Source organism: Mobula birostris, chromosome 23 (assembly GCF_030028105.1).
Source record: "Mobula birostris isolate sMobBir1 chromosome 23, sMobBir1.hap1, whole genome shotgun sequence".
NCBI classification, from domain to species: Eukaryota; Metazoa; Chordata; class Chondrichthyes; order Myliobatiformes; family Myliobatidae; genus Mobula; species Mobula birostris.
Window position 1 is genome coordinate 9,139,640 of NC_092392.1, and position 14,320 is coordinate 9,153,959.

General features: G+C 45.4%; 1 protein-coding gene and 1 long non-coding RNA gene across 2 annotated transcripts in view; one reads left to right on the forward strand and one right to left on the reverse strand.

The window, feature by feature from the left end:
- arsa (arylsulfatase A) overlaps positions 1-9,516 on the reverse strand; it is a 33,364-nt gene extending 23,848 nt beyond the window's left edge. Inside the window, exons 1-3 of the mRNA XM_072241128.1 lie at positions 9,074-9,516; positions 7,434-7,893; positions 4,603-4,772 (exon numbers count right to left, since the gene is read on the reverse strand). Of these exons, the coding sequence (XP_072097229.1) occupies positions 4,603-4,772; positions 7,434-7,893; positions 9,074-9,318 (875 nt within the window). The 5' untranslated portion in view covers positions 9,319-9,516. The remainder of the gene's footprint in view (positions 1-4,602; positions 4,773-7,433; positions 7,894-9,073) is intronic.
- The window catches only part of LOC140186672 (uncharacterized), a 37,937-nt gene continuing 32,559 nt past the window's right edge, over positions 8,943-14,320 (forward strand). Inside the window, exon 1 of the long non-coding RNA XR_011882911.1 lies at positions 8,943-13,541. This is a non-coding gene — a long non-coding RNA (uncharacterized lncRNA). The remainder of the gene's footprint in view (positions 13,542-14,320) is intronic.

The window sequence follows — 14,320 nt, forward strand, 5'->3', positions numbered from 1 at the left end:
CACACAAGGAATGCACCACTAACCCTGGACCTATTCTCAGCACGTGTACTACCAGAAATAAAACATACCTACTAGAAACTTACTTGAAATCTCTGCCTGTGCCTGCCCAAGCCTGATGGCGTCAAAGCCTGTTCAGTCCAAGCCTGGCCACTCTAACACTGTCCCCCACCACCAAGAACATGCCTTCTTTTCATTGTTACTATCAGGAAGGAGGTACAGAAGCCTGAAGGCACACATTCAGCGATTCAGGAATAGCTTCTTCCCCTCTGCCATCCGATTCCTAAATGGACATTAAACCCACGAACACTACCTCACTACTTCTGTTTTAATTTCTGATCCTGCACCACTTATCTTAATTTAACTATTTAATATACATACATTTACTTTCTATAATTCAGTTTGTTTCTATATTCATCATGTATTGCATTGTACTGCTGCTGCAAAGACAACAAATTTCATGACCTATGCTGGTGATACAAAACCTGATTCTAATTCTACTCATACAGTGGTTGCTCCCACAATGACCACTTGCTCATCCAGAAACAGTGAAGTAGGTTGAAGTTTTTTTTGTGTATTTGACAACATTATTTGCTTGAAATATCTTTTCAAGTCCTAACTCAGACACAAAGAATCTGGATTATTGATCTAACCAGCATCTCATCTATTTACTGCTTTCCACATTAAATTCTCCTTAATGAAATTATAAAATTTACCTCCCTCCAACTCCCATACTAACTTAATGCCAATTTATTTTGAATTCTTGATCATTGTATCTTGATCACAAAGAGATTCCAGATCAAGCAACTGAAGATCCTGAATCTCAGAATTTACATTGTTTGAACTAATGTACCTTCTGACTCTCCATACGAACACTGGTCCCGACAGGTGCCAAGCTGTATCGGCCCTTGGCCTTCCCTTGGACAACATTGGAGAGGGGACAAGGGGAGACTTGCAGCATGGGCAATGGCTGGTTTTCCATACAACCTTGCCCAGGCCTGCGCCCTGGAGAGTGAAGACTTTCCAGGCGCAGATCCATGGTCTCACAAGACTAACAGATGCTTTTAAAAAAAAAAAATTATATCTACATCTATCTCTCTCTCTATATATATATACACATATATATAAATAAAAAAAAAAAAAATATATATATATATATATGCAATATATATATATATGCAATCAAGGTGTTTCAATTGATAGTAGTAAAATACACCTGTATCTGGAAAGTCCAACTGCTTGGTGAGTTAGTATCCTGGCAAAAACTACATCTTCAAAACAAAAGAACATTCCAAGCAACTCTGAAAGGTTATTAAAAAGCACAAGTCAGGAGACGGATACAAGAAAATTTCCAAGTCACTGAATATCTCCTGGAGTACAGTTCCATTTCCAAGAAATGGAAAGAATATGGGTCAACTATGAATTTGCCTAGAGCAGGCTGTCCTCAAAAACTGAGTGAGAGAGGCACCGAGAGATCTATGACACCTCTGGAGGAGTTATAAGCTTCAGTGGCTGAGATGGAAAAGACTGTGCATACAGCAACTAACAGGAATTCTGCAGATGCTGGAAATTCAAGCAACACACATAAAAGTTGCTGGTGAACGCAGCAGGCCAGGCAGCATCTCTAGGAAGAGGTGCAGTCGACGTTTCAGGCCGAGACCCTTCGTCAGGACTAACTGAAGGAAGAGTGAGTAAGGGATTTGAAAGTTGGAGGGGGAGGGGGAGATCCAAAATGATAGGAGAAGACAGGAGGGGGAGGGATGGAGCCAAGAGCTGGACAGGTGATAGGCAAAAGGGATACGAGAGGATCATGGGACAGGAGGTCCGGGAAGAAAGACAAGGTGGGGGGAGGGGACCCAGAGGATGGGCAAGGGGTATATTCAGAGGGACAGAGGGAGAAAAAGGAGAGTGAGAGAAAGAATGTGTGTATAAAAATAAGTAACAGATGGGGTACGAGGGGGAGGTGGGGCATTAGCGGAAGTTAGAGAAGTCGATGTTCATGCCATCAGGTTGGAGGCTACCCAGACGGAATATAAGGTGTTGTTCCTCCAACCTGAGTGTGGCTTCATCTTTACAGTAGAGGAGGCCGTGGATAGACATGTCAGAATGGGAATGGGGTGTGGAATTAAAATGTGTGGCCACTGGGAGATCCTGCTTTCTCTGGCGGACAGAGAGTAGATGTTCAGCAAAGCGGTCTCCCAGTCTGCGTTGGGTCTCGCCAATATATAAAAGGCCACATCGGGAGCACCGGATGCAGTATATCACCCCAGCCGACTCACAGGTGAAGTGTTGCCTCACCTGGAAGGACTGTTTGGGGTCCTGAATGGTGGTGAGGGAGGAAGTGTAAGGGCATGTGTAGCACTTGTTCCGCTTACACGGATAAGTGCCAGGAGGGAGATCAGTGGGGAGGGATGGGGGGGACGAATGGACAAGGGAGTTGTGTAGGGAGCGATCCCTGCGGAATGCAGAGAGAGGTGGGGAGGGAAAGATGTGCTTAGTGGTGGGATCCCGTTGGAGGTGGCGGAAGTTACGGAGAATAATATGTTGGACCCGGAGGCTGGTGGGGTGGTAGGTGAGGACCAGGGGAACCCTATTCCTAGTGGGGTGGCGGGAGGATGGAGTGAGAGCAGATGTACGTGAAATGGGGGAGACGCATGCAGAACTCGTTGACTTTATTAACTTTGCCTCCAACTTTCACCCTGCCCTCAAGTTTACCTTGTCCATTTCCGACACCTCCCTCCCCTTTCTAGATCTTTCTGTCTCTGTCTCTGGAGACAGCTTATCCACTGGTGTCTACTATAAGCCTACTGACTCTCACAGCTATCTGGACTATTCCTTTTCTCACCCTGTCTCTTGCAAAAATGCCATCCCCTTCTCGCAATTCCTCCGTCTCCGCCACATCTGCTCTCAGGATGAGGCTTTTCATTCTAGGGCGAGGGGGATGTCTTCCTTTTTTAAAGAAAGGGGCTTCCCTTCATCCACTATCAACTCTGCTCTTAAACGCATCTCACCCATTTCACGTACATCTGCTCTCACTCCATCCTCCCGCCACCCCAATAGGAATAGGGTTCCCCTGGTCCTCACCTACCACCCCACCAGCCTCCGGGTCCAACATATTATTCTCCGTAACTTCCGCCACCTCCAACGGGATCCCACCACTAAGCACATCTTTCCCTCCCCACCTCTCTCTGCATTCCGCAGGGATCGCTCCCTATGCAACTCCCTTGTCCATTCGTCCCCCCCATCCCTCCCCACTGATCTCCCTCCTGGCACTTATCCGTGTAAGCGGAACAAGTGCTACACATGCCCTTACACTTCCTCCCTTACCACCGTTCAGGGCCCCAAACAGTCCTTCCAGGTGAGGCAACACTTCACCTGTGAGTCAGCTCGGGTGATATATTGCATCCGGTGCTCCCGATGTGGCCTTTTATATATTGGCGAGACCTGATGCAGACTGGGAGACCGCTTTGCTGAACATCTACGCTCTGTCCACCAGAGAAAGCAGGATCTCCCAGTGGCCACATATTTTAATTCCACATCCCATTCCCATTCTGACATGTCTATCCACGGCCTCCTGTACTGTAAAGATGAAGCCACACTCAGGATGGAGGAACAACACTTTATATTCCGTCTGGGTAGCCTCCAACCTGATGGCATGAACATCGACTTCTCTAACTTCCGCTAATGCCCCACCTTCCCCTCGTACCCCATCTGTTACTTATTTTTATGCACACATTCTTTCTCTCACTCTCCTTTTTCTCCCTCTGTCCCTCTGAATATACCCCTTGCCCATCCTCTGGGTCCCCCCCACCGCCCGTCTTTCTTCCCGGACCTCCTGTCCCATGATCCTCTCGTATCCCTTTTGCCAATCACCTGTCCAGCTCTTGGCTCCATCCCTCCCCCTCCTGTCTTCTCCTATCATTTTGGATCTCCCCCTCCCCCTCCAACTTTCAAATCCCTTACTCACTCTTCCTTCAGTTAGTCCTGACGAAGGGTCTCGGCCTGAAACGTCGACTGCACCGCTTCCTAGAGATGCTGCCTGGCCTGCTGCGTTCACCAGCAACTTTTATGTGTGTTGCATACAGCAACTGCTGCCCAGGTGCTTCACCAGTCACAGCTTTATGGGAAAGTGGCAAAGAAAAAGCCACTGTTTAAAAAAACTAACATGAAATCTCAGCTGGAGTTTGCCAGAAGGCAAGTGGGAGATTCTGAAGTGGGCTGGAAGAAAGTTCTATGATCTGATGAAACCAAAATTGAGCTTTCTGGACATCAATCTAAACGCTATGTTTGGTATATGCCAAACAGCGTCCATCATCAGAAGCACACCATCCCTCCCATGAAGCATAGTGGTGGCTTAGGGAATGTTTCACTGCAGCAGGCCCTGGAAGGCTTTGAAGGTAGAGGGTAAAATGAAGGCAGCAAAAGACAGGAAAATCCTGCAACAGTGATGCACCAATTCCTTGGGCAACAAGCAATGGAAATAAGTTCTAGTCTTGTCAGCAACACCAGATCCCTAAAATGAATAAGTAGGGTTAAAAATGATCTGTATAGGCGAACACGTTTCGGACTTGCATAATAAGCCTGTGTACTTCTAATTCAACATACCCATTATCACTGGTGAAGAAGATTAATGTGTTATTCTCCACTCCAGCATCACGTAGGGCCTTCAGTATCTGCCCCACTGAACCATCAAATTCCAACAGGGCGTCTCCCAGAGGACCCCTCACCGACTTTCTTGTAAAATCTGCACTTGCAAACTGTGGATAATGGGTATGCTGCAAACAGGGATAGAAGATTAGGATTAGAATTGCCATTACAGTTGCTATCCAGACTCTACCTGCTGCACGTATTCCCTCTTTAAAGCCTCAGCATCTGTGTGTTTACCAGAGAGTTGTTGAGTAGAGGGTGGAACACTCCACCTATACATTGTCAGGACGAAGGGTCTCGGCCTGAAACATCGACTGCACCTCTTCCTAGAGATGCTGCCTGGCCTGCTGCGTTCACCAGCAACTTTTATGTGTGTTGCAAGACATTGCACTCAGAAGGTACACCTGGAGGAAATCTGTTCAAGAGGGAGCTGTGCCACAGAGAACAAATGACAGCTGTGAAAGGAGAGACTGAAAAACCACTAACTACAGCCACCATTTACTCTCGCCCACCCTGCACCAAGATATGTGGATCCCACATTGGCCTCTACAGCCACCAGAGGAGCCACCATGGACAACCTCTTAGGAAAACATCCTCCTCGACTGGAGTGATTGCTCTATTGTAGCTCTATTCGTTTTACACCTGACTGTGCGGCCAAGTACATCTCCAACACCATATGCAAATTTGCTGATAACACCACTGTTGTGGGCTGAATCAAAGGCAGTGATGTATCAGGATACAGGAGGGAGACTGAAACTTTGGCTGAGTAGTGTAATAACAACAACCTCTCACTCAATGTCAATAAGACCAAGGAACTGATTGTGGACTTCAGGAGAGGGAAACTAGAGGTCCATGAGGATCAGAGGTGGAGAGGGTCAGTCACTTTAAATTCCTGGGTACCTCTATCTCGGAGGACCTTTTCCGGATCCAAAGTATAAATATAATTGCAAAAAAAGCACAACAGCACCTCTACTTCCCCAGGAGTCCGTGGAGATTCAACATGTCATCAAAAACCTTGGCAAACTTCTATAGATGTGTGGTAGAAAGTGTGCTGACTGGCTGCATTATGGCCTGGTATGTGAACACCAATACCTTTGAGTGGAAAATCCTATAAAAGGTAGTGGATTCAGCCCAGTACATCACGGGTAAAACCCTCCCTACCATTGAGCACATCTACTTGAAATGTTACTGTAGAAAAGCAGCTTCAGTCATCAGAAATCCTCACCACCATTCTACTGCTGGTGTTCCCACAACTGATGGTTTCATGTTAAGGACCCTTTATCGCGCTATTTCAAGCTGGTTATTTATTGCTTTTTATCTATATTTGCATTTGCAGTTTGTGTCCCTTGACCCAGTTTACAGCTACTAAGATTTGCTAGGTATGCCCTCAGAAAAGGATTCTCAGCGATGGATCTGGTGACGTGCTCAGATAATAAATTTTACTTTGAACTTCGAACATCAGTAATACAAAGACAGGTTTGCAGTAGGTCACAGGGAGGCAGATAGGTTTGTCAGAATTGTGCAAAAATTGATGAAAAACTGATCACAAAAGCAACACAGTTATGGTTGTTCCAGTGAAGCGAGTAATGAATATAATAAGTTTGTACCATATTAGTACAGTAGTGCATCACGAGCACATACTTACTACAGTAGTGTATCATGAGCACACATAGTATAGTAGTGCATCAAGAGTACACACCTAGTACAGTAGTGTATCACGAGCACACACTTAGTAGTGAATCACGAGCACACACTTAGTACAGTAGTGTATCACGAGCGCACACTTACTACAGTAGTGTATCACGAGCACACACTTAGTACAGTAGTGTATCACGAGCGCACACTTACTACAGTAGTGTATCACCAGTACACACTTAGTACAGTAGTGTATTACGAGCACACACTGGCATCTAAATCAAAACATTATTGATTCTTCATTTCAAACTTTCAAAGTCTATATAAGCAGATGAAAGTTGACACCACGTTACATCAGGAACTACTGGGAGAAGAACGAAACGTGGTCAAAGGAGGACTAACAGTCTCTTACTGGAGGTTAAAAAAAATATGCTGGTTAGCCAATGGGGCATAGGCTGCAGATAGGAGCTCGCCAGAGTCCTCCGTCCTGGGCCAGTCTTTCAAGCTTTCCGATCTTGGTATGTCCTTCCTCTCCCAGGGAAGAGGTTTTTGGAACTTCTGTTGGTGTTTCAGTAGCACTGGATTTTTACAGGATGAGGTTGCGAGCCCCATGGCCAACCCTTCTCCTTTCACAGCCAGGCCTGGGACCGTCCATGGCAGAATTGTAGGAAAGAATACCAGAGTTTAATAGATGCTGTTGGAGTTGGAATTACCCTGGCTTTCATCCATATGCCTATCTAAGTGTCTCTTACATTTCTCTAATGTAACTACCTGTACTACCACTTCTGGCAGTGCATTCCATGCACTTACTACTCTGTGCAAGTAAAAAACTACTTCACCTGTCTCTGACATCCCACCTCTACCTTCCTCCAAGTACCTTAAAATTTTGCCCCCTTGTGTTAGCCAAAGAAAGACACGGGCTGCCTATATGTGTCTATCAAATAACCTCTCATTCTCCTTTGCACTAAAGAGAAAAGCCCTAGTTCACACCACCTTTTCTCATGGATATGCTTATAGTCCAGGCTGCTAAATCTCACCTGCACACTCTCCAAAGTTTCCACCTCCTTCTTATAATGCGGCAACCCAGAACTTAACACAATTTGCCGGACCAAGTCAGCCCAGACTGAAAATTTGCATAATGTTAAGTTACTCACATGTGATGCGTAATAAAGGAAGAATGGTTTTTGTTGTTGTGCTGCTCTTAGAATGAAGTCTCTTGCAAAGCGATCGTACTGTGCAGTGAGCTTGGGAAAGCTGACCGGCTGCTCAACCACCGTGTTATTCCTGATTAGGGGCAAGAGGACCACTCCTTGATCACACTTTCCATAACACTTGGTGTCCGGTGGGAAACAGGTCAAATTCTGGCAGGGACCCTGGTCATGGGAGTATGGAACACCCAGGAATTCATCAAAACCATGGTGGATGGGTAAGTAAATCCCATTTAATCCATAGCCCAAATGCCATTTCCCCACCATGGCAGTGACATATCCTTGCTGCTTCAACAACTCAGCAACTGTCGTTTCATTTAGTGGAAGTCCCCCCTTTGACCCAGGGTAGAAGACGCCTGGGAAAATTCCTGATCGTGTAGGGTAACGGCCTGTGAGCAAGGCTGCCCTGAGAGGAAGAAGCAGAACATGATCATTATCATTCAATGTAAAAATAAGAAGTTGCACTACATTTCTTTAAATTACTGAGAAACCTTTGTGAGGATCCCTAGTGAAGTCACCACTAAGGTGAAAGCATGTGAGTCAAACATCATTCATTTAAGGAAGTAAAAATAAGTTGCATTTCTGAACAAGTTGTGGAGTCTAATTCTGCTTTCACATGTCTTCAACTAAGTTTTTGGCCAGCTGGGAACTTTACAATCTCAGATGCTTACAAATTGGAACGTTCAGACCCACCCTACAGTGATGTACTGCGCTCTTGTCCTTAGAAGCTGCACGTATAACATAACACATGAAGGGGATTTAAACTCACGACGGCTGTGCCAAACACAACGCAAAGTTAAGTTTATTCTGCCTGCAATTGGTCCGTATCCCTCCATTCCCTGTGTATCCATGTCAGACAGCCCACCTCTCCTGGAAGTTCCAGGAGTCTCCCGCATACTGATAGCGGCTCCCTGATGCCCGCAAATTATATACAATATCCCGGAAATCGATTTTTTTTGAGCAAGTGAGCGAGAGCGCGCATGCCATGGCAGTGTTGCAAAAAAAGAAAATATAAAACGTACTTCACCCCAGAGTACTCTAAAGCGTACCCCTGCCTAACAGGGGTCAAAATAATGACAGTGTTGCTCGCTGCACTGTTTGCAACAGTGACTTTTCTATTGCCCATGGTGGGTTAAGACTGCAAAAGACATGTTGAGGTGAGTTTAACAGGTGTCATTCGTTCAGTAGCATAGCTAACGTTATTTAAACTAGCTGGCCAGCTGCTAAGGAGCTATTCTATTGCAGACATCCCACGTCTCCCGGGAGTCTCCCGCAAATTGATGGTGCTACCTCCCTGGAATGAGTTTTTGCAGGGTGGGATGCCTGCCCTGTAACTCTGGGATGATGCACAGTGGGATGCTCTCCCACAGCAGGAACCATCGCTTTGCGTTGCAGAGGCGCCGCGCAGATGAAAAAAACTTGCGATTTTTGCTGATTCATCTCTTCCGAAGCGGCAGAGGAGGGGCTGCGTCCCTGGAAGAGTTAAATCGCAGGTCCTCCAAGCTGGTGTAAAAATATTACACAATCTCGCCCTGACATCACGTCCCCGGCCCACCCACAGGGCAAGCCTCGGGCTCCCCTCTCACCGAGATGGGCTGCAGACGCTGGCCGCGCTGTAGAAATCGCTGAACCTCCGGCCCGAAGCCGCCAGTCGGTCCAGATTTGGAGTGAAGGAGCTTGGATGTCCGAAGCAGCCCAGGTCCCCGTATCCCAGGTCGTCGGCCAGGAGCACCACCACCCCGGGGCGGCTGGCGACGGCGAGGCCGAGGCTGAGGCTGAGGCCCAGGAGCTGAAGCGGCAGCAGCGAGCAGAGCGGCTCCCTGGGCGCCATGGCTCGGTCACACACACACACAGCGACTCGGAGAAAGGAGGAGGATAATATTCCACAAAGCGCCTGATAAACGGGGAGCGAAGCGAGGAGCACACAGAGAATGGAATACCCGGAGAAACGCAGAGACTTGGGGGCAGTGTTTTCCTCAAGGCGGAAACAATGAGGCAGTTTTACTGCCTGTTGAGGAACATTAGAATTACGCTGAAATAAAACAGAATGCTAGAAACGTTCAGCAGATCATACTTCATTTGTGGAGAGAAAAACATAGGCAATATTGCAGATCAATAATCTTCAGAACCAGAAAATTAAAAACCAGGTATTTTAAATTTTGGTGGTGGGGAAGGTATGATTGTGGTTCCAATGAGGGGCATCTGGGTTCTCAGTGTAACCCTGGAGTTGATGGAGAATAAATAGAATAAAAACTGAAAATGTTGGAAACACCAGTTGATCAGGAAACATCAGTGGGGAAAAATAGAGCATAAGAAATAGGAGCAGGAGTAGGCCATCCGACCCATCGAGCCTGCCCCGCCATTGAATAAGATCATGGCTGATCTGTCCGTAAACTCAGCTCCATCTACCTGCCTTTTCTCCATACCCTTAATTTTCCTACTATGTAAAAATTTATATAACTGTATCTTAAATATATTTAGTGAATAAGCCTCAACAGCTTCCCTAGGCAGAGAATTACACAGTTACACCGGTCTCTGGGAAAAACAGTTTCTCCTCATCTCCTTCCTAAATCTTCTCCCCTGAATCTTGAGGCAACGTCCCCTAGTTCTAGTCTCACCTGCCAATGGAAACTGCTTTCCTACTTCTATCTTATCTATCCCTTTCAAAATATTGTATGTTTCTATAAGATCCCCTTTCATTCTTCTGAATTCCAGAGAGTATAGTCCCAGGCGACTCAATCTCTCCTCATAGTCTAACTCCTTCATCCCTGGAATCAACCTGGTGAACCTCCTCTGCACTGTCTCCAAAGCCAGTATATCCTTCCTCAAGTATGGAGAGCAGAACCTTTGTCAGAACAGGGAACATGAGAAAACAAGGTAGTTTTAAATTGCAAGAGTGTGAGGGACGATTCATTGAGCTGTACAGCACAGAATTGGGCCTTTCTGCCTATCTCAGTCATTCTAGCCAATCTAAACTAGTACCAATTGCCGTGATTTTGGCTTATATCCTGAACCTTTCCTATCACGTACCTCAAGGATGCGCATTTAGCCCACTGTTCTGTTCTTTACACACATGATTGTGGCTACACGTAGCTCAAACGCCATCTGTAAAGTCGTCGATGACTTTGCTGCTGTTGATAGAATCTGAAATGATGACAGATATACCGCAGAGAGCCTCAAAAAGATGGAATCTGGCATTAAAAATCCCCCATTACCAAGGACATGCCCTCTTTTCATTGCTACCTTCAGGGAGGAGCTACAGGAGCCTGAAGATACACATCCAATATTTTAGGAACAGCTTCTTCCCCTCTTGCCATCAGGTTTCTGAATGAACAAAGAACCCATGTATACTACCTCACTATTTTTGCTCTCTTTTTGCACTATTAGTTTAATTTCATATGTATATATATCTCTTATTGTAATGTACAGTTTTAAGAACATAGGAAATAGGAGCAGGAGTAGGCCATCTGGCCCATCGAGCCTGCTCCGTCATTCAATAAGATCATGCCCGATCTGGCCGCGGGCTCATCTCCACTGACCCGCCTTTTCCCCATAACCCTTAATTCCCCTACTATGAAAAAATCTGTTCAACCTTGTCTTAAATATACTTACTGAGTTAGCCTCCACTGCTTCACTGGGCGGAGAATTCTACAGATTCACCACCCTCTGGAAGAAGCAGTTCCTTCTCATCTCCGTCCTAAATCTACTCCCCCGAATGTTGAAGCTATCTCCTGTAGTTCTAGTCTCACCTACCAGTGGAAACAACTTTCCTGCGTCTATCTTATCTCTCTCTTTCATAATTTTATACGTTTCTATAAGATCTCCTCTCATTCTTAGCCAACCTTAGCGTTTAGTCTGATGTCCAAAAAACTCAACTTTGATTTAATCAGACCATAGAAACCTTCTTCCTGCTGACTTCAAAGTCACCCACGTTCCTTCTGGCAAGCTGAGATTTCGAATGAGTTTTTTTCAACAGTGGCTTTCTCTTTTCCACTCTCCCATGAAGCTGTGACAGGTGAAGCACCCGGGCAACAGTTGTATGTGCAAACTCTTCTAGCTCAGCCACTGAAGCTTGTAACTCCTCCAGAGTTGTCATAGGTCTTTTGGTGGCCTCCCTCGCTAGCCCCTTCTTGCACGGTCCCTCAGTTTTTGAGGACGACCTGCTCTAGGCAGATTTACAGCTGTGCCATATTCTTTCCATTTCTTGATAATTGTCCTAGCTGACTTGGAAATGTTCTTGTATCCATCTCCTGACTTGTGCTTTGCAATCACCTTTTTGCAGAATTGCTTAGAATGTTCTTTTGTCTTCCTGCTGTAGTTTTTGCCAGGATACTGACTTACCTTCCAGATGAGCTCAACACCTTCTATGCCCTTCCAGATATGGATGTATTTTTAGTACAGTCAACTGAAACACCTTGACTGCACACTCCATTTAATTAATTATGTAACTTCTAAAACCAGTTGGAGGTAACAGTGATGAATGGTGTGTGTCCTATTAAAGGGGGTGAATACTTAATCAATGATTTTGTGTTTTATATTTGTATTTAATTTAGATCACTTTGTAGAGATCTGTTTTCACTTTGACATGAAATAGTCTTTTTTTGTTGATCAGTGTCAAAAAAGCCAAAATAAATCCACTGATTCAATGTTGTAAAACAATAAAATGTGAAAACTTCCAAGGGAGATAAATACTTTTTATCGGCACTTTATATACTTACTGTAATTGCTGTACTTGTTTATTTTCTTCCTATATTATCATGTATCGCATTGAACTGCCGCTGCTAAGTTAACAAATTTCACAACACGTGCCAGTGTTAATTAACCTGATTTTGGTTCTGATTGGTAAAAGTGACAAAGGTAAGAGAGTGGGATTGAGAGGGATGTTTTATTGCCCATCAGACTGGATAAGCAAAATGGCCCAAGTCCGCTGTTATGTCTTAGGGTCTTATGGGCCAAGAAGCCTTTAGATATTATCCCAATTAGATTATGAGAACGCTGAGTCCTCTTTTATTGTCATTTAGAAATGCATACATGCATTAACAAATGATACAATGTTTCTCTGGAGTGATATCACAGAAAACAAGACAGACCAAAGACTAACACTGACAAAACCACATAATTATACCATATAGTTACAGCAGTGCAAAGCAATACCATAATTTGATGAAGAACAGTCCATAGGCATAGTAAAAAAAATAGTCTCAAAGTCCCCGAGTCGATGGACTCCCGAGTCCCCGATAGCAGGCAGCAAAAGGGAGAAACTCCCTGCCATAAACCTCCAGGCACCCGTCAACTTGCCGATACCTTGGAAGCAGCCGACCACAGCCGACACCGAGTCCATCCGTCTGAAAACTCCGAGCTTCCGAGCAGCCTCTCCGATACAGCCTCCCGAGCGCCATCCTCTGCCGAGCACCTTTGACCTCTCCCCGGCCGCTGAAACACACAAAGCCGAGGAATTTGAAGCCTTCAGCTCCAGAGATTCCAGTTACCACACAGTAGCAGCGGTAGCAAAGCAGACATTTCAGAAGTTTTCCAGATGTTCCGCTATGCACTCATGTCTGTTTCAATCAAATCAGGATTGTGCACGATCCCCTACTTGACAGATAACAGATATTCATCACCGGAGAGGCTGCGTGTGCTGTCGTCGCGCCGCCATCTTCTTCTGGTTTACTCACGAATCTTTGAGTTCTGAGGCCCTCATCGCTGTTGGAGACTTCACTGAGGATTCATAACAGGATTTCCGATATTGCTGAGGATATATTAGTGAGAATATATCACTGCATTGGTGGGAAAGTGGCATTTGAGTTACAGTCTAAACGAACAATACCGACCAATCCACCATGGCTCTGGTGAAACCTTGATTGACCTGCAGTCCCATAACCAGGGTCCCTGCTAGAACTTACCCTTTTTCCATCCAGTCACAAAGTGTTATGGAACAAGTGACCAAGGAGTGGTCCTCCTGCCCCAGTCAAGAATAACAAGTTGGTCCAACAGCTGTTCAGCTTGCCCATGCTCACTCTACAGGACGATCGCTTTACAAGAGGATTCTTCCATGTGAGTATGATACCTTTTTAGCATTTAGCAAAATTTCAACCCAGTCCACCATCACCTAACATCTCATATTCTCCAAGGCCTTGCTCCTTTTACACCTCTACCACCATGCAGTCCTGTAACACTCTGATATCTCCGGACTTTACCCTTCTGATTGTTTCTTTTTCATCGCGGCACCGTGGGTGGCCCACTCTTCAGTTGCCAAGACCCTAAACTCTGCCGTTGTTCCCCACCCCCTCACTTCCACCTTGCCTGTCCACTAGGAACAATGAGCACTGCAGCACAAAACAGTCCCTCCAAACCACAAGGTTGTGCCAACCTCTTAACCTACACCAAGATCAATCTGACACTGTCCCCCTACATAGCCCTCCATTTTTTCATTCATCCATGTACCTACAGTAAGAGTCTCTTAAAATCCCTAATGTACTTTACCAAGCCCAACAGTGCATTCCATGTACTTACCAATTTCTGCCTCTGACACCCCACTTATATTTTCATTAAATTACCTAAAAATTGTGTCCTCTGTAATAGCCATTTCGGCTCTGTGAAAATGGTGCTGGCTATCCACCCTATCTATGCCTCTTATCATCTTATATACCTCTATCAAATCACCTCACATCCTCCTTTCCTCCAAGGAGAATAGAACGAGCTTGCTCAGCCTTTACTCATTAGACATGCTCTCTAATCCAGGTAAATTTTCTCTGCACCCTCTGTAAACTTCCCACATTGTTCCTATAATGAGACAAACATTCCAAGTGTGGTCTAATCACAGTTTTATAGAG